The 21,272-nt window shown below is 41.6% G+C and overlaps 1 protein-coding gene across 6 annotated transcripts in view; it reads right to left on the bottom strand.

The window, feature by feature from the left end:
• GTDC1 (glycosyltransferase like domain containing 1) overlaps window positions 1-21,272 on the bottom strand; it is a 465,360-nt gene that overhangs the window by 351,769 nt on the left and 92,319 nt on the right. For all 6 annotated transcript variants that reach the window (XM_073634225.1, XM_073634224.1, XM_073634226.1 and 3 more), the window contains exon 4: window positions 8,019-8,192. In XM_073634225.1, coding sequence (XP_073490326.1) covers window positions 8,019-8,192 — 174 coding nt within the window. The remainder of the gene's footprint in view (window positions 1-8,018; window positions 8,193-21,272) is intronic.

Below are 21,272 nucleotides of genomic sequence, written 5' to 3'. Positions count from 1 at the left end.
TTTTTGTGCCTATACTTCATACCTGCAACAGTGGTCACCCCCTTTCCCCTAGTGATAGAGTCTCTTTAACCTCTTACTGCCCACCCACAGAAGTTTTACTGCGGACGGGCGGCACAGGCAGGCTGTACAATGTACCGGGTTTGGGGCGCACATGCACACATTCCCTGCCGACCCATAGTGTGATTGGACACAGCACGAATTTGGAAGCTGATTTTAGCCTATGATTTTGTCTGAAGTCAGCTGATCGCCTGTGTCCAATTACACACAGAGTTTACAAACACACAGAACTCTGTGTACTGTTAACAGTGATCTGGCTGTTTCTTCTACCTGAAAAGCAGGGAGAAGAAAACAAAAACAAATAGTAAAGTAAAAGCAGCACACAATACACACAGTACACATTGTTAGGCACACAGTTAACCCCTTGATTGCCCCTAGATGTTAACCCCTTCCCAGCCAGTGCCAATAGTGTGGTGTCATTGTACAGTATTATCACTGATTACTGTCACTAGCGAAGGCAGTGTCAGTTAGGCCAGCCATACACGGTTCGAATCTCAGCCAGTTCAGCAGGAACCGGCCGAGATTATAACCATTAGGGGGCAGGCTGAATGTACCAAGTTGATCGATCAATCAACTTTTGCTACAACCAGCCTGCCGGATTTGCTTGCAATTATCGCAAGTGGCTGCTATAGCCGCTAGTGATAATCACTGTCTTCTCCCAGCAGGGACGGCTTCACCCCACAGCCGGAAGAAGATCATTTCTCGCCAGGAGGGATTCTTCTGTAAACACTGTCTGTGTTGATGGGGAATCGAGCAAATTTCCCCATTTTCAAAAGCTCGCTCAGTATATGGCCAGCCTTAGTGACCCTCCCAGATAGTGTCTGTTAGCACCAGATTGCCTGCCACACTATACGTCGGTGATCACCGCCATTGCAGTACAGCGTCTAGAGCTGCGTATATTTCAGTATATATACACCATAGTTTGTAGATGCTATAACTTTTGGACAAACCGATCAATATGCACTTATTGGGATTTTTTTTTTTTTTTTGTTTTTTTACCAAAGACATGTAGCAGAATACATTTTGGCCTAAATTTAGAAAGAAACTTAATTTTCTTTTTATTGGATATGATTTAAAACAGAAAGTAGAAAAATGTTCTGTCTTTTTTTGTTTATATACTAAAAAATGAAAAACCCAGTGGTGATCAAATACCAGCAAAAAAAAAAGCTTTTATTTAACAAATTCTTGTTTCTTGATTCTTATGCTGGCCATCTTGCTTTTTAAGTCATGAACCCAGAACAAGGAGTTACCTAAAAAGTTTCCTTATTTGCAAGCTTGTTCTACGTTAGTTCTTCCCAATTTCTCCTGCTATCTCTTTCCCTCATCACTGCCTCTCAGGCTTGCCTTCAGGACTTATCCAGAGCCACTCCTAACCTCTGGAGCTCCCTACCCCAATTTGTCCAACTATCTCCTACTCTGTCTGCCTTTGGGTAATCCCTGAAAACTCATCTCTTCAGAAGAAAGAATATCCCACCTCAAAACTGAGCTTCGTCTTTCTCCATGAGCTCATCTCTTAAAGGTATTCATGTTTTAATCATTTGCCCCTCTGTTTAGGTTGTAAGCTCTCAAGAGCAGGGTCCACCTAATCCTCTTGTACTGATATGCATTGCAACTGTATTGTCCACCTTTGTTTTGCAAAGCACTGCGCAAACTGTAGGCATCATATAAAAATAGCCAAGCATCTAGTATTTTTAGAAAGAGGTCAGGGACCATGTCCTGATCCTTCACTGACTGCACAGTTTGTTTGAGGTCTGTGACTCATAAAGGAGTACAGTTTGATAAAAATGATGGCTCCATTGCAAGTCTTGCAGGTTCTTATAATTTATGCTGAAAGGAAGAATGAAATGACCTGAACACTGGAGTATAGGTCTACCTTACCTCTACAAGTCCTGTTAGATGATACAAATTGGTTACAGCACATAAAGCTTAGCCAACGGAAACCTTGTACCAGATTCTAGTACAAGGGTAGGGTTAATTAAAGTTGATTTAAACCCAAAAACAAAAATGTAACATATTGCATGTTACTGGTCCTTGGATGAGGTGGCTGCATTTTCTTTTCATTTATTTTAACCTGGAAATCCTGCAAATAACAGATTTCTTATCTCTGCTTAGCTATGCTCACTTACTCCATTGTATATATGGAGAGAGGCCAAGCTGCTCTCCTGATTTGGACTACAAGCACAATGTGACAGACCCAACCAGGCCAGGGGCTTTTGGAGAGGACTGCAGGGTAGCCTCTTGCCTACTGACTGTGGGCCCTCGCTTTTGTGGAGGCTCTATCCTTTGGAAGGTGTGTGCCTGGGGGACCTTTAGAATGGTTTTGCTTTGGATTCAGATCCATGTCTCCCCAAAGCACACAGATTCTGGGAACCTAGTACCTGGATACATATTTGGGAACTCTGTGCCCAAACCAGCAAAGACTGCTTTACCCCCCCCCCCCCTCATTGTTTGCCTCCTAGGTGTGAATCCCCATTGTTAATTGAGTCATCTATTGCTTCTGTCTGTCTGCTAATCTTCTTGGAGATGCGACTAGCATTGTATCCCCTTTAACTTGTTAATGAACCATTGTGGGATGTTTATGTGTTTATCTTAGCTGTTCATTAGATGTACTGATGATTAGACTGCTGTTTAAAGTTTTGCATTGTTTAAAATAATGTAATCAAGCTCATATCTGATTTTTCTGCTGTATATATTCTGTGTGAGTTTACAATAAAGTGAGTTCTAGTTTGCACCAAAGCTAGTGTCATCTAGTTCTTAGGTACAATGCCCAGCTATATTACCTGGTTCCAGAGTGGAAGAAGCTATCTTGGCGGAAACACCCAAGCGGGGTGCTAAGCGGTCCGTCACACACATCTTCCTCCTTTCATTATATTACAAGCTGGGACAGGAACTTGTAGTTCACAGAAGATACTATAGCTAAAAAGGAAGGTAACACTGTGTGTGAATTTGGTTCAATTTACAGGAAGTGACAAGGATACAGATTTTCTGGCAAAATCAGCTAGTTTTAGTGTTGCGTGAAGGCCATTTGTTTAAGTTTTATGTACCTGATAAAAATGTTCTTGAAAACTATATTTAAAGCAACCACCACATGTAACAAATGCTAAGCTACAATATATTAAATTTTTGTTCTTGGGTGTAGATATTCTTTAAAGTGATTGTAAAGTCTTGTTCAAAAAAAATAATAACAACACACATGTTATACTTACTTCCTCTGTGCAGTTGGTTTTGCACAGAGCAGCCCAGGTCCTCCTCTTCTCGGGTCCCTCTTCGCTGCTAATGGCCCCTCCCGCCTGTCGAGTGCCCCCACAGCAAGCAGCTTGCTATGGGGGCACCCAAGCCGAGTCACAGCTCCCTGTGTCCGTTCAGACATGGAGCCCCGACACGGCCCTGTCTCTCTTCTGATTGGCTAACTGACATTAATTGACAGCCGTGGGAGCCAAATACGCTGTTGCTGTGTCTCAGCCAATCAGGAGGAGAGTCCCGGATGGCTAAGACTCTCGTGGACATCGCTGAAGAGAGATAGGGCTCAGGTAAGTATTAGGGGTGCTGGGGAGGCAAGCTTCTGCCTTTACAACTCCTTTAAGCCAAGGAAGTACATGGCATTCCCAGCACATACAGTTAAATGAAGTTTCAAATTAACAATAAGGTTTAGCAAGGCTGGGAAAGTATTAGGAGCTAGGACCTAGAAATATAACTACCACTTGAACCTTTTCTAACCAGTGATCCTTAGGGCGCACCTGGCTGGTCCTGTAAACAGGTTATATAGCAGGCCCCGACTGTTGTCTATATCGGCTTACGCATATATTTGCAAATGTGTCCAAACAAATCCCTCTGTTTTGAATTGTTAGACAGGGTAAGTTTGGTTGTTTTGCAGGCTGGCTAGTAAGTGTGCTGGGAAATCTTTGCTTGTGATGTGAATTTTCTCTTTAATGCGTTGTCCTTCCATGTGCAGCTTACGGCAAAGGCTGGTTATAGGTTGGCGTGGTTGCCACTTTTTTTACACAGTTGGTTGAATGATACACAAACGCACTTGATACCTTCAGCTGCCATTGTGTTCTTGCTGGGCATCCTGTGTGTCCCTGTGCTTTTAAGGAGGGGTGGGCTCCCTCCAGGCAAACTTGCCCTTAAAGGGGTTGTAAACCCTCAAGGTTTTTCACCTTAATGCATTGTATGCATTAAGGTGAAAAACCTTTTGCAGTGCAGCAGCCCCCCCAGAGCCCCCCTTTTACTTACCTGAACCAGATCGTTCCAGTGACGGGGACGAGCAAAGCAGCTCCAGCCACTGTCTCGGGTCCTCATTGGCTGGATTGATAGCAGCAGGAGCATTGGCTCCCGCTGCTGTCAATCAAAACCAGTGATACGGGAGCCGGGGGGCAAGGCCGAGTCCTGCTGTCTGTGTCAATAGACGCAGCAGCCGGACTCGGTACCGCGCCCGCACGAGAGCCCCCGGGGAATGCGGCGCTCCATGGGGGCACAGAGAAGCGGAGGAGCCAGGAGCGCCGTTGGGGGATCCCAGAGGAGGAGGATCGGGGCCCCTCTGTGCAAAGCATGTTTGTAACATGTTTGTTATTTAAAAAAAAAATTAACCTTTACAACCCCTTTAATTTATTCACTGCTATATGTGCTCCAACTTGGGAGACTCTGAAAATGATAAAGTTAGGACCAGAGGAGCCTTGTTGTAGATGCTGGGGCTTACACATATATTTGTAAATTTGTGCAAAGAAAACCTTCTGTTTTTAACGTGAATTGTTAGACAGGGTCAAATTGTTTTTTGCAGGCTAGCTGGTGAGTGTGTTGGGAAATCTTTGTTTGTTTATGATGTGTATCGCCCTTCCATGTGCACCTTACCGCAAAGGCTAAGTATAGGTTTTTGGTGGATGCCACTTTTTTGGACAGTCTATATTCGCAAACCCTCTCCCTCCCCATTCACTAATCCACTGCCAGAACCTGCACGGCCAAAAGAGGCTCTAGTATTGGACTGTGTGAAGAAATAATATGCTGGCCTCTTGAGTCTCTCAGAAACTCCAGTGGAGGAATATTGCTATCAGAATTTTGAGTTCTGCCCTACTGATAAAAAGCCCAAGGGGTCGTTCACACCTCCCCTCCCAAACGTATTACCTCACTGCAAGCCTGTTAGAGAGGACGGAGACACAAACTGAATAAATCTGTCCACCTTAATCATCATCAGTTTTGAAAACAGCCGACTTTTGCTGGCTCTTAGGCTTGAATGATTTGGTTTAAATTCTTTGGAGATATCTCTAATCATAGGTCTGAATGGCGACACTGATTGTTTGTGTTACAACATACATGGAAACTATGAAAATATGACAACCTGTAAAGTGCCAACGGCAGAGAGATAATAAACAACGCTAATATGGCTGCAGTTCTGTCAGTTCCTTTATTCAGCAGCAATGAACCTTTGCCATACAGACCATGAAAACACTGGACAGAGTCCTACAGTTGCCAAAAACAGAAATACATTGAAGACCATGGTAAATAAAAAGAGAAGCTGGATAGAATTTTCAAACACAAAAAAGGGTTAAGGAGAAAGGAGAAAAAAAATTAGAGGTCAGACGTAGCACAAAATAAATCACCTAACTTCTTTTAGCCTTGAGAATTTTTTTTTTCTACTTTATTTTGCATCTCTGCAAAATTATGCATTTTAAAAAGACTGCAGGCAGGGAAATGATTGTCAGTCATGCAAATAATCACTTACTTACACTATATGCGTTTGGTTTGGATAAAGCAAATTACCATTTGAAAATAACTCAAAAACACTCAGGGCTAAGAGCTGGCTTTATAAATCTCTGTTTGGCCACAGCAATCCCTTAACCTTTCTCGTCTCAATTTCCACTCAGCTAGTTACAGAGGCGCGGTGCAATCCGTTAACTAAATGAACTCAGGGGCTATTCACGTAGTGCACACAATCATTGGACAAGGTCATTAGAATTTTTCTGTGTGTACATTTACCTTTTTTTTTTTTTCATGTCGGCTATCTGTGGCAAATCATCTTATTTATTATTTCTTTTTTATCATATTTGATAACTGATCCCCATCGTTCACGATTCCTCACCTTGCTTTGTTCCTCTGGCCCTATTCAAATTTTCAGATTTTACTGGTGATATGTGCACAGCAAACAGAAACCAAAAAATGTATGTAAAGTTAGCACATACAAATACCGTATATACTTGAGTATAAGCCGACCCGAATATAAGGCGAGGCACCTAATTTTACCACAAAAAACTGTGAAAACTTATTGACTCGAGTATAAGCCTAGGGTGAGAAATGTGCAGCTACTGTTAGTGGAAAAGGGGGTCAACAATGCCCATTTGCAGCCTCACTGTGCCCATTTGCAGCCATAGGTCCCCTGAACTTCAAACTCGGTAGTTAAGGGTTCCTAGATGCCCCCTAGCTGCAGCCAAAATTTGGGGTCTCTGGACCCAAAGGGTACCGAAATTACATTGCTGCAGATGGACACAGTTGACCGACTTTGGGGCCCCGTATCTTGGGGCCACTTGGTGCTAGGAACCCCACTTTGGTGTGCAAACCCAGTGGAACTAGCACTACAACATATCCAAAGTTGATGTTCCTAGCACCAAATTCGGTTCGGAAAATGTCACTCTCTGCTGTAGAAAAGTGCTTGACTTGAGTATAAGCCGAGGGGGGAATTTTCAGCACAAAAAAATGTGCTGAAAAACTCGGCTTATACTTGAGTATATACGGTAGCTTTTATATAATTTTGTTTGCAAAATCTACAGTGGTATGAAAACTTATATGAATAAAATATAGTGACCACACAAGCCAACCCAACAATGCAGACATCACCATACATAAGGCAAATCCAATATGCTGTATATAAAAAACTAGGGTTGCACCAATACCAAGCATTTGCACAAGTATCGGTACTCGTCCCAATGCATTGATACCTGAAACCGATACTTTCAGGCTCGGTCCTTGTAATGTTAAAAAAAAAAAAAAATGGCAATTATCGGTTGTTAAGGAGCGGGGGCGCCACGTCCTTAATAACCGATGACTCATTCAGCTGTCACTGGAGTTCCCCTGTTGACAACTGAAGTGTTAAAAAGTCCGGCAATCGGAGCTGTCAAAAAAAGCAAAAAAAAAAAAAGCAGCCAATGTTTATCAACAACATTGCCCAGCTGCTGAAACACTAAGATAAAAAGAAACATTGTTTCTTTTTTTTTTTGTATCTTTCTATTTTTTCATCTACAGATCAAAAGGATTAACTTGATCTGCAGATGAAGTCAGTTTAAAGCAACCTGTCAAGTAAAAAAACATTTTTTGTTGTGTATTTTATTAACCAGTTGCCAACCAGCTGCGGCAGGTTGGCTCGGCTGTGCAAATCGCCGTAGGTGTACGTCGGTTGCATGTATGAGTAGGGGGAGCAAGCGCAGAACCGATCGATCCACAGGCCCAGGCCAGTAATTTTTGGCCTGGACCTGTTGATAGGTTCTGGCGAAAGAGAGACTGTTCTTTGCCTGTGTAATGTAAACACAGGCAGAGGAAGTGATGTCATCTCCCCTCATGGAGCCCTTTTCGGTTCCAGCTTGAGAGGAGAAGACATCTACTGTGAGTACACCAACACTACACTGACACCAGTACACATAGGCACATTTTTAACCCTTTGATCACTCCCTGATCCCCCTGTTAACCCATTCACTTGCTGTCACTGTGTCACCAAGTACAGTTTTCAGTTTTTTCACTGATCACTGTACTGGTATCACTTGTGACACTAAACAGCGTTAGGGCAGTTAGTTCGAATTTTTGTAACTTTAGTAACCTATTCGTTTTCGATATGAGACTAGCATGCAAAAAAAAGAAAGGATGACCATTCCTCTGATATTCTCATCATGTGTACTAGGCTTTACTTAGCAGGAGAAGAAAATAAATGGATATGGTCTTGACATAAGAACTGCAAAAAAATGAGCATGAAAATACATTACCGGCTGACGTCAGGAAACTGGATTGGAAAGTGAATGACACAACACTTGGGCCTAATAATCCGGTCCAGATCTCGTGGTCGATGGTCTGGTATCATCTTCAGGAAAGTGCCGATAGAGGTCAGGAAAGACTCCATGTTGAAGGCAGAATTAAATACCACGGTGTCAGCGACTAGACTGCAAATAAACATTCAGCATTAGGGTGTACAGACAAACATTTCCTATTTTACCAAGAAGAGAATTAAATTACAGAATTTAAAGGGGACATCTACTTTGGACAAAAACAGCATTGGTTCAACCTCCTCTATACAACACCACCGAGGCCCCTCATTCAATGTTTATAGAGTTCAGAGGTAAGAAATCAGAGCAGTCGCTTGTGTCTCTGCTATTCCCACAAGGGCGAAATGAAGGCGCCAGTCTCTCGCAGGTGGACTTCCCAAGTTTTTTATTCAACATCAAGTAGTAAACATTGAGGGAGAGTCACACTACAATTTATCTTTCTAATGGCAGTCCTCGTCAAGTGGCAGTAGGAATTTCATAGGCAAATTTGTTTGTAAAATTGAATGCCAGAAATATGCCCTACAGCTGTAGAAATCAAAGCCCATTTCTAAGCAAACATAAACCCCCACCTATCCCTCCTACCCACTCAGCTCCCATACCATTCACACCCATTCTCAACTGTATTTTTTTTAACCCCTTTATCACTCACCTGAAACGGAAGCCATGTGTCCATCGCTGATGCACAATGCTGCCAACTGTCACTATTTTTACTGGCAGACAGTAAAAAACTGGCAATTTTCTCCTGCCAGTAAATCGCAGTGACAGGAAAAGGTTGCCAGTAAAAAATATTGCTGTGATGCTCAACTCAGAACCGGAGCCGGCCGAGACCATCTCAGTGCCTTCTACAGTGTATTTGGCGGTGTGGGCAGGTGGCAGGTCTGGTAGAGTGCCGTGCCTGTTTTTAATGCAGCGCCATCTGAGGGCCGATGATCACGAGCATCCAATATTGCATTTCGGCCTTGTCCCTGGAGCAGGAGAGATTTGTCCAGATTCTCTGAATCTTTTGATCATATTATGTACTGTAGATGATTAAAGTGTTTGCAATTTTACGTTGAAGAACATTTTTCTGGAATTGTTAGACAATTGTTTGTTGCAGCTTTTCACAGATTTGTGAACCTATGCCCATCTTTACTTCTGAGACACTCCAACTCTCTGAGACTCTCTAAAATGTTCTTCCAGCTCTTCCTTGCTTGTACCACTTACTTTGTCATGCAGTATTTTTGTTGCCCTGTCCCAACTTTTTTTAAATGTGTTGCTGCCTTCCATTTCAAAATGACCTTATTTTTTTTCTTAAAATGGTAAATTTTCTCCGTTTAAACTTCTCTTTGAAGTCTATGGGATCAAAAATGTCTGAAAATGCTCAAGAAAAAAGCTCAGGTACTTTTTTGAGCGTAGGGTGAGAGAGTATACAAGTGTGAACAAGCAGAAAGAATTGTATTCTGCATAGCCAGGCGTAAAAGTGTGAATGGGGGTTGTGCTACTGGGGGGGGGGGGGGGGGGCTAAAAATTAGGGATGCACCTATATATGGCCCGAAAATAGGGTTATGGGCACTTTGTCGATAGAAAAATAGATAGCAATAGTGGTTGCTGAAAATTTTGCCACCATTTTACCATGTTTATGGTGTGTTTTTCATAGGTCATACAGTATGGCTCCAAAAATGCAACAAGGGGTGCGTTTTTGCCGCATTTTAAATGCATCTCAATGGGGAGCTGCGTTTTTTTGTGCAATATGCAGTTGAAATGAAATATGTTTTCCATTGTCAATAAGATATGGGTTTATAAGATTTGCAAACCATTGCTGATTTTATGTAAATTTTACAGCATCCCAACTTTTTTGGAAGTGGGGTTGTATTTCAGCTCTTTAATTCATAGAGCTCTCTTTAGCCTGTCTGCACAGCATATCCATTTTATTTACCATAAAGCATAACAATATAAGCCATGAGACACACGTATGGAGATGATTACATCAAAGACTAAACTTCCTCTCAACTCCCATACTGTCATGTGCTTGTTATACTAAATAATACAAGATGGCAGTAATGAAGAATTTATCATGGAATATGTAGTAACCGGCGAGGACCACTCAGACCCTCTCCTGGGAAGAGCGTGAAGCACAATAAAAATTACCTAAGCACAGCTGAAAACAACCAGTAAAAAGGACAACCCCGGCCTCCTCTTAGTTAAAAAGCCACCGATACACTTTATAAATATACACATGGAAATGTATTTATTGGTAGAGAAATTTAGATATTTGGCATTATATCACAATGGGTATTAACAAGTGGGGAGAAATTATTCTAAAGTATATAATATAAAGAAAAAAATGAAACCAGAGCAAACACATAAAAAACAAATAAATCAATAAAGTGCCAGCTGAACACTGAAAGGTAATCACAAAACCTCAAATACAATCAAAGGTAAAAGGAAGCACAAGGCAAAAAAAGTCCAATCAGAATTCCACAGGCATTATAAAGGAAGTTCAAACAGTTTCATAAGATGAACCACAAAGCCCAGACAGCAGCAAGAGGGATCCATGTGAAGACAGGAATCCAAAGACGCATGATATGCGTGACACTCCTGCCACCACTGAGATGCTTGCTCGCTTACCTTAATCAATGGACTCCTGAGCTAACAGGGAGTCAATAGCGCATGTCCCCTTAGGGGGAAATTATAGCCAATGCAGCAGACTACGATCTCCCAAGGATCCCACAGGTACATGTAAATAAAGGAAGATCTAAGTGCTCTCAGTCTGGACTAATCCAGGCTTTAATAAAACGAAAAATACCTTCTCACATTTAAAACGATCATAAACGGCTCTGAAAACATAAAACAGTGTGAAGTCCGTCTCACAGGATAGCAACAGGTGACGTCATCCGAGTATAGCTCCTCCCCCCGTATGCGTTACGTCCAATAGGACTTCGTCAGCTGCAAAAGCGCTTCAAAAACTGTACAGTGTCAAAGCACAGCCTATCGGCTGAAAAGGTGCCGATAATGGGCAAAAATTCATTCATATCCATTCAAATTCATATTTTAAAAAAATGGAATATAATACAATTTTATATACAGGTGCATCTCATAAAATTAGAATATCATCAAAAATTTCATTTATTTCAGTAATTCAATTCAAAAAGTGAAACTCATTTTATATAGATGCGTTACACACAGAGTGATATACAGTGCCTTGAAAAAGTATTCATACCCCTTGAAATTTTCCACATTTTGTCATGTTACAACCAAAAATTTAAATGTATTTTATTGGGATTTTATGTGATAGACCTACACAAAGTGGCACATAAATGTGAAGTGGAAGGAAAATGATAAATGGGTTTTCAAAGTTTTTAACAAATAAATATGTGAAAAGTGTGTTTGTATTTTTGTATTCAACCCCCAATACTTTGTAGAACCTCCTTTCGCTGCAATTACAGCTGCAAGTCTTTTTAGGGATGTCTCTACCAGCTTTGCAAATCTACTGATAGACATTTTTGCCCATTCTACTTTGCAAAATAGCTCAAGCTCTGTCAGATTGGATAAAGAGCATCTGTGAACAGTAATATTCAAGTCTTTCCACAGATTCTCAATTGGATTTTGGTCTGGACTTTGACTGGGCCATTCTAACAAATGAATATGCTTTGATCTAAACCATTCCAGTGTAGCTCTGGTTGTATCTTTAGGGTCGTTGTCCTGCTGGAAGGTGAACCTCCGCCCCAGTCTCAAGTCTTTTGTAGACTCTAACAGATTTTCCTCTAAGATTGCCCCGTATTTGGCTCCATCCATTTTCCCTGTCTCTGCTGAAGAAAAGCATTCCCACAACATGATGCTGCCACCACCATGTTTCAAGGTGGGAATGGTGTGTTCAGGGTGATGTGCAGTGTTAGTTTTCCGCCACACATAGCGTTTTGCTTTTAGGCCAAAAAGTTCAATTTTGGTCTCATCTGACCAGAGCACCTTCTTCCACATATTTGCTGTGCCCCCCACAAGTGGAAGAACTGCAAACAGGACTTCTTATTGTTTTTTTTCAACAATAGCTTTCTTCTTGCCACCCTTCCATAAAGGCCAGGTTTGTGGAGTAGCGCGACTAATAGTTGTCCTGTGGACAGATTCTCCCACCTGAGCTGTGGATCTCTGCAGCTCCTCCAGAGTTACCATGGGCCTCTTGGCTGCTTCTCTGATTAACCACTTCAGCCCCTGAAGGACTTACCCCCTTCCTGACCAGAGCACTTTTTGCTATACGGCACTGCGTCGCTTTAACTGACAATTGCGAGGTCGTGCGACATTGCACCCAAATAAAATTGACGTCCTTTTTTCCCCCACAAATAGAGCCTTCTTTTGGTGCTATTTGATCACCTCTGCGGTTTCTCAGTTTAGGCTGATATGTATTCTTCTACATATTTTTGGTAAAAAAAAAAAAAAATCACAATAAGCTTGGTTTGCGCAAAAGTTATAGTGTCTACAAAATAGGGGATAGATTTATGGCATTTTTATTATTTATTTATTTTTTTATTAGTAATGGCGGCAATCTGTGATTTTTATTGTGACTGCGACATTATAGCGGACACATTTGACACTATTTTGGGACCATTGTCATTTATACAGCAATCAGTGCTATAAAAATGCACTGATTACTGTGTAAATGACACTGGCAAGGAAGGGGTTAAACACTAGGGGAACGACCAAGGGGTTAAGTGTGTCCTAGGGAGTGATTCTAACAGTGGGGGGATGGGCTACCACTGACATGACAGCGATCACTGCTCCCCATGACAGGGAGCAGTAGCTCCCTGTCATGTCACTAGGCAGAACAATGAAATGCCTTGCTACATAGGCATTTCCCCGTTCTGCCGCTCCGTGACATGATAGCGGGCCCCCGGCGGACATCGAGTCCGCGGGACCTGCGGACGCGGTCACGGAGTTCGCGGCGGCGCGTGCATACCCACAATCCCGCGATTTAAAGGGGACGTAATGGCACCAGCCGTGCCATTATGCCGACGTACATCGTTGTGCGCTGGTCGGCATGTGGTTAATGCTCTCCTTGCCCAGCCTGTCAGTTTAGGTGGATGGCCATATCTTGGTGGGTTTGCAGTTGTGCCATACGCTTTCCATTTTCGGATGATGGATTGAACAGTGCTCCGTGAGATGTTCAAAGCTTGGGATATTTTTTATAACCTAACTCTGCTTTAAACTTCTCCACAACTTTATCTGTCTGGTGTGTTCCTTGGCCTTCATGATGCTGTTTGTTCACTAAGGTTCTCTAACAAACCTCCGAGGATGTCACAGAACAGCTGTATTTATACTGAGATTAAATTACGCTCAGGTGGACTCTATTTACTAATTAGGTGACTTCTGAAGGCAGTTGGTTCCACTAGATTTTAATTAGGGGTATCAGAGTAAAGGGGCTGAATACAAATGCATGCCACACTTTTCAAATATTTATTTGTAAAAAAAATGAAAACTATTTATCATTTTACTTCCACTTCACAATTATGTGCTACTTTGTGTTGGTCTGTCGCATAAAATCCCAATAAAACACATTTATGTTTTTGGTTGTAACATGACAAAATATGTAATTTCAAGGGGTATGAATACTTTTTCAAAGCACTGTATTTCAAGCATTTCTTTATTTTAATTTTGATGATTATGGCTTACAGCTAGTGAAAACCCAAAATTCAGTATCTCAGAAAATTAGAATATTACATAAGACCAATAAAAAAAAGGATTTTTAATACAGAAATGTTGGCTTACTTAAAAGTATGTCCATGTACAGTATAGTATGCACTTAATACTTGGTTGGGGCTCCTTTTGCATGATTTACTGCATCAATGCGGCGTGGCATGGAGGTGATCAGTCTGTGGCACTGCTGAGGTGTTATGGAAGCCCAGGTTACTTTGATAGAGGCTTTCAGCTCATCTGCATTGTTGGGTCTGGTGTCTTTCATCTTCCTCTTGACAATACCCCACAGATTCTCTATGGGGTTTAGGTCAGGCGAGTTTGCTGGCCAATTAAGCACAATGATACCATGATCATTAAACCAGGTATTGGTATTTTTTGGCAGTGGGGCTAGTGCCAAGTCCTGCTGGAAAATTAAATCAGAATCTCCATAAAGCTGGTCAGCAGAGGGAAGCATGAAGTGCTCTAGAAATTTTTTGGTAGAGGGCTGAGCTGACTTTGAACTGGATAAACCACAGTGGACCAACACCAGCAGATGACATGGCTCTTCAAATCATCACTGACTGTGGAAATTTCACACCAGACCTCATTCAACTTGGATTCTGTGCCTCTCCACTCTTCCTCCAGACTCTGGGAATTTTATTTCCAAATGAATTGCAAAATCCACAGTCCATGATGATTTGGGGAGCCATGTCATCTGCTGGTGTTGGTCCACTGTGTTTTATCAAGTCCAAAGTCAGCACAATCCTCTACCAGTAAATTCTAGAGAACTTCATGCTGACCAGCTTCATGGAGATGCTGATTTCATCTTCCAGCAAGACTTGGCACCTGCCCACACTGCCAAAAGTACCAATACCTGGTTTAATGATCATGGTATCACTGTGCTTGATTGGTCAGCAAACTCGCCTGCTCTAAACACCATAGAGAATCTGTGGGGTATTGTCAACAGTAAAATAAGAGACACCAGACCCAACAATGCAGACAAGCTAAAGGCCGCTATATCAAAGCAACTTGGGCTTACATAACACCTCAACAGTGGCACAGGCTGATCGCCTCCATGCCACGCCACATTGATGCAGTAATTGATGCAAAAGGAGCCCCGACCAAGTATTGAGTGCATACCATACTGTACATGGACATACTTTTCAGTAAGCCAACATTGCATGGATTCTTGGATGGCATGGTCAACTGTGTTCACAGACAATGATTTTTGGAAGTATCCCATGTGATGATGTCCATCACAGAATCATGCCTGCTTTTAATGCAGTCCCATGTGAAGGCCCAAAAGTCACAAGCACCCAATATTGCCTTTTGACCTTGCTCACAGAGATTTCCTCAGAATTTTGGAATCGTTTGATATTATATACTGTACATGATGATATATTTAAATTTGAGAAACATTATTCTGAAATTGACAATTGTTAGACACAGCTTTTCAAAGATTGGTGAACCTCTGCCCAAATTTGGAGACACTCTGACTTTCTAAGATGCCCTTTATAAACCCAATCATGTTACTGACTTGTTGCCAATTAACCTAATTAGTTGAAAAATATTCTTCCAGCTCTTCCTTGTTAGGACCACTTACTTTGCTAGCTTTTTGTTGGCCTGTCCCAACTTTTTTTTAGATGTGTTGCTGCCATCAATTAAAAAAAGGCTTTATTTTTTTCTTAAAATGGTACATTTTCTCAGTTTAAACATTGTATATGTTTTCTCATTCCAATTTCCTGTTTTACTTTTACCTATTTAACCCCTTCACACCTAAGGGCAAAACAGATCTAAATACCTAAGCACAATTTTTCAACTTTGACATGTGTTAGTAAAACTGTACATATTGTCACAACTACTTAGTGTATCCAGAAGGATTATATGTTTTTTTCAGGACAAATTGGGCTTTCTTTTGGTGGTAAATGGTAATGGATATCTCCTGAATTTTTTTTTTATCAAAGGAAAACTGGCCCAAAATAGTTAAAAATTTTTTTTTAATTTAGCTGTATATTTTTTGCCATTATCATAATTTACCACCAAAGAACAACACAAAATATATTCTCCTGCTCCTGGTGACTGCAGTGATACCACATATGTGTGTTATTTATTGTTTGTACTCATAGTACAGCCCAGAAAGGTTTGTGTGCATTTTGTGGTTTTTTTTTCCTGTACACTGACACTAACACTAATTAAAAAAAAAAAGTTTTTAAATTCTACCCAAAATATGCTGACTGTGACCTTTGTCCCTGACCCTAACACTAACCCTGGCAACCTTGATATTGTTATTTTTTATTCTTTATTTTTAATTTGTATTTGTTTGTTTTTTTTGTTTGTTTTTTTAAACCCTTTGTTTACAATTCCTCTCCTGCAAGAAGAGGAAGATGCAATGTATTTTTCTCTTCATTCAAACAGGAAGGAAACCCAGGGGTGGACTCACAGTGACTGATCACTGTGATAGCCAATCAGAGGCTATCACAGCGATTAGGTCACCTGGAACAGACAGGCCCAGGTCCCAATCATTAGTATGAGACCTGGGGCTTTCAGTGAAAGCCTGGTCTCTGTGCTGGGAGCACACGGCGTGCCCCCAGCACAAAGGGAGGTACGTATACATGCGGCCCCACGGAAAAAAGCCCACTTCCGTAAGGCTGCATATATGTGTGCGGTCGGCGCGGGGGGGGTTAAGATATTTTTGTACAATAATTCACTACTTAAATGCCCTTCTGATTTTGTTTTACCCATGCTGACAACTATCTATTACATTTTGTCTGTACCATCTATGCATGAGATGTATGAAATCTAACTTTTAGATGTTCTCTTGCATTACTATGCTCTTTTGTGTATTGTAAAATTCTGAAAACTAAAAAAAAAAAAAAAAAAAAAAAACGATAAAAATTGTATGTAAACAACAAAAAAAATCTAATGAATTATTCAGTAGATGTCCCCAAACATTTCCCTAATCTGACATACATACACAGTCAGATCACTGTGTAAACATCAGTGAAGATTTTCTGTAATAGACAAGATCACCGGCGCTGCATGTAATAGTAGTTTGCGACATGTTCAAATCATCATATTTTAGCTCAAACACAGCTTACATAAAAGCAAGCCTTGTGAGTGATGGCCTAGTCGATCATGAAAATGGCGAGTCTTCCTTGTTAAAGGTCTACAACATTACTTAACTCAGCGTGAAGCGATCACCGTTAAAGTGATGCTGATTTGCTTCATCGGGCATAATGGAGCAAAAGAGACGTTGTATGTTGCTGAATTCATCAAACTGCTTGCTCACACTCCATTATGCAAGACAAAGCAAGCTGACCTCTAATTTTCCCTATTCCTGGGAGTGAAGTTGCTGCTATATGTCCACTGATCCACACAGCACAAGAGCAGTAACATACTTTAAGATTTACAGAAAACAAGCAAAAAAAAAACTCAGAAAATTTTAAAACCCGAGTAAAGTTGACAAATACCGACACTAGTAAGCCAAGGGCTTTGAAAATTATTTTGCTGCAAAAAAAACAGATTTCCTCTAATTTCGCCACGTAACCTTGCCTTGGTGAAATATGCTTGAAAAAGAAAAACTATCTACCTTTAATGCCCAATGCACACAGGGCTGGGTAGTACCTACGTTTAGGGCAGTATGCATCCAGGGAGAAATGGCTGTGTTCTGGGCATTCATCCCTGGGTGGCGTATACTGCCCTAAACATAAGGACCGCTTATTGCAACGTCTAGCCTCAGCAGCTATCAGTCTCTCACAGAGTTTTACATGCTGCCAGCGGTGGGCTTGGACCGTGCTCCTGTACCTTCCAACATCACATTAAAGTCGAAAGTCTCATGCACCGGGGCTAAATGCTCAGAGTGCATGAGGCCTAAGAAAACTACCCAACTCTGCTTTGCAAGCTCCCCCCAAACCACTCTATTGAATGTCCATTTCCTTTTATAAGCCAGGCTCACAATGTCTATGCCCTTGGTGCTCCAGCTGCAGCAGCCCTTTTACAGACCCCAGCAGCCAGTAGCAGCAGTATTCATTTGAAAACAAGTTATTAAGTCAGTGATTTCTAGCAGTCTAATGTTCCATATTCTCAGTCTCTATCTCCTGCCTTGTGTTTTCAAGTCTCCATCCATACCGGTTGTATGTCTGCCATCGCTGTCCGTCTTCTCCGATAAGTCTGAAATCTCTTATTCCCTGTACACACGGGCGGACTTTTCGGCAACAAAGGTCCGACAGTCTTTCGACGGACTTTTGGCGGACTTCCGACGGACTTTCGAACGAACGGACTTGCCTACACACGATCACACTAAAGTCCGACGGATTCGTACGTGATGACGTACACCGGACTAAAATAAGGAAGTTGATAGCCAGTAGCCAATAGCTGCCCTAGCGTTGGTTTTGGTCCGTCATGTTTCAAATCTAAAGTCCAACACGAAAAAGTCAGCTGCAGGTCCGATGGAGCCCACACACGATCGGATTGTCCGCCGGATTCGGTCCGTCGGACCAGTCCGATCGAAAAGTCCGCTCGTGTCTATGCGGCATTAGTCTTCTCTCATATAGAGAATATAATGTGACACACTTTGGAGCTGTCAAGGGTCACAGTTGAGGACCCCCCATACCTCATAAGTTGACAACCACTGGTCTACATCCTTTGGAGGTTATAATTAGTGCTTGTGATTGGAGTGTTAGAGAAAAGATGTGTTGTTTACAAGTTAAAAACAGTTTTTTTTGCTAGAAAATTACTTAGAACCCCCTAACATTATACTTTTTTTTTTCTAACACCCTAGAGAATAAAATAGTGGTCGTTGCAATACTTTCTGTCACACCGTATTTGTGCAGCGGTCTTACAAGCAAACTTTTTTTGGAGAAAATACACTTTTTTGAATTAAAAAATAAGACAACAGTAAAGTTAGCCCAATTTTTTTTTATATTGTGAAATATAATGTTACGCCGAGTAAAGTGATACCCAACATGTCATGCTTCACAATTGAGCCTGCTCGTGGAATGGCGACAAACTTTTAACCTTAAAAATCTCCATAGGCGACATTTAAAAAATTCTACAGGTTGCATTTTTTGAGTTACAGAGGAGGTCTAGGTGTCTAGGGCTAGAAGCTAGGGCTTTCATATGCGGGCGCTACTCACATATGCGTTCGCTTCTGCACGCAAGCTCGGCAGGGCGCGTTTAAAATTTTTTTTTTTTCTTATTTATTTTACCTTTTATTTTTTAATTTTTACACTGTTCTTTAAAAAAATTGTGTCACTTTTATTCCTATTACAAGGAATGTAAATATTCCTTGTAGAAGAAAAAAAAAAAGGCAGGACCTCTTAAATATGAGATCTTGGGTCAAAAACACCTCAGATCTCACATTTACACTAAAATGCAATAACAAAAAAAATGTTGTCATTTAAAAAAAAAAACAAAATGGCCCTTTAAGAGCTATGGGCGGAAATTACGTTTTGACCTCGCTTCCGCCCTGCAATGGTAGGGAGACGGGTGGGGGCCCCTCTTCCCCTCACTCGTCTCTATCCCACTGACGTGAGAGAATCCAATCGCCTCCGCCGGTAAGCGGCGGAGGGCACCGGATCGTGGCGGGAGGGGGGGGCCCTCTCCCACCGCCGATAAAAGTGATCTTGCGGAGAATCTGCTGCAGAGACCACTATTATCGGAAACCGGACCGCCGGCCAAAAAAGAGGATGCAGCTAGCTGCTGCCATAACAACAATATTCCTCTTCATAGTTAGGACGTATATCGGAGTGCGGCGGTCCGGAGGTGGTTAAGTAGTCCTTATGACCAAATAATTGTTCTTTGCTAATTTTGCAGAGATGGTGGACTTGTGAGACAGAAATAAAAATAACAGGAAGCATGTGTAAAAGCAAAGTAAATTCTCCCCAACTGTTCACACCACACTCTCTATATCCTAGGTGGTTAGTAATATATCCTTGATACTACTTCAGTTCAATAACTCAGTAGGTTCCTAATGCTTACGTGCACAAGCCCTACAGAATGTCAGCACTACTACTGTAATAGATCAGTGGTGCTACTGATCGCTGGAATTTCCGGTAGGCAGACAGAAACTTGTGAAAAAGTCATTACTAATGTTCCCAAACCACAAAAAATTGCAACGCTTATTATACTAGTAGTTGTTTCCTCATTTCCTCATAAACAGATCATTATCTCCTCACCACCCGATTGATCAGTATAGTTTCCCAGCTAGTAATGTTTTGTTCTTCCATGTGTCATGCATACACAGATTTGAAACCTTTCCGAGCATGCTACTTTCTCACTGTGATGCTCACTGCAAATTTCTTACAAATATTTATTACTCAAAATAAAAAGCCTATCAACGGTATCCAGACCGGGTTTTCTGTCACGGCTTCCTCAGGGGATATTTTGTGTGAGTATTGAGAATTGTAGGAGATTTGGTAGTCCCGGGCCTGCAGTGTTTCCCATCCGCCTGCAGTGTGTTCCTCATTAAAGTCATTGACAGAGTACCTGAAGAGAAGTGGCATGAGCCTCACAATGAGGGAGCGGCGTGAACTGCTGACTGTTACATTTTAGCAAACGTTTGATTCTAGGACAGAATTTTTTTTTTTTTTTACAAACAAAATTCACCAAGGCACCAGTGCAAAATTAAATTAGGGGTTCATTTCAACAGAATCTGTAATTTTGTGCAATCAATTTTGCCAATATCACTTTACTCTCCCATGTTCCTGTTCTAGTAGATAATAACAAAACCACGCTTGCAATAACTTCAATGAGAAAAAGGTTAAACAGCTAATCTTAATGTTTGGGTATTACAAACATAAATAAAAATACACTAAATTACCAAAAGTATTGGGACACCTGCCTTTACACTCACATGAACTTTAATGGCATCCCAGTCTTCGTCCGTAGGGTTCAATATTAAGTTGGTCCACCCTTTACAGCTATAACAGCTTCAACTCTTCTGGGAAGGCTGTCCACAAGGTTTAGGAGTGTGTCTATGGGAATATTTGACCATTCTTCCAGAAGTGCATTTGTGAGGTCAGGCACTGATGTGGACGAGAAGGCCTGGCTCGCAGTCTCCGCTCTAATTCATCCCAAAGGTGTTCTATCGGGTTGAGGTCAGTACTCTGTACAGGCCAGTCAAGTTCCTCCACCACAAACTCGCTCATCCATGTCTATATGGACCTTGCTTTGTGCACTGGTACGCAGTCATGTTGGAACAGGAAGGGACCATCCCCAAACTGTTCCCACAAAGTTGGAAGCATGAAATTGTCCAAAATGTCTCGGTATGCTGACGCCTTAAGAGTTCCCTTCACTGGAACTAAGGGGCCAAGCCCAACTCCTCAAAAACAACCCCACACCATAATCCTCCCTTCGCCAAATGATTTGGATCAGTGCACAAAGCAAGGTCCATAAAGACATGGATGAGCGAGTTTGCGGTGGAGGAGCTTGACTGGCCTGCACAGAGTCCTGACCTCAACCTGATAGAACACCTTTGGGATGAATCAGAGCGGAAACTGCGAACCAAGTCTTCTCTCAAACATTGGTACATGACCTCACAAATGCACTTCTATA

The sequence above is a fragment of the Aquarana catesbeiana genome, linkage group LG06, assembly GCF_042186555.1.
Source record: "Aquarana catesbeiana isolate 2022-GZ linkage group LG06, ASM4218655v1, whole genome shotgun sequence".
Classification (NCBI taxonomy): domain Eukaryota; kingdom Metazoa; phylum Chordata; class Amphibia; order Anura; family Ranidae; genus Aquarana; species Aquarana catesbeiana.
Note: the sequence above shows the minus strand (reverse complement) of the source record. Positions and strands in the feature narration are given on the sequence as shown.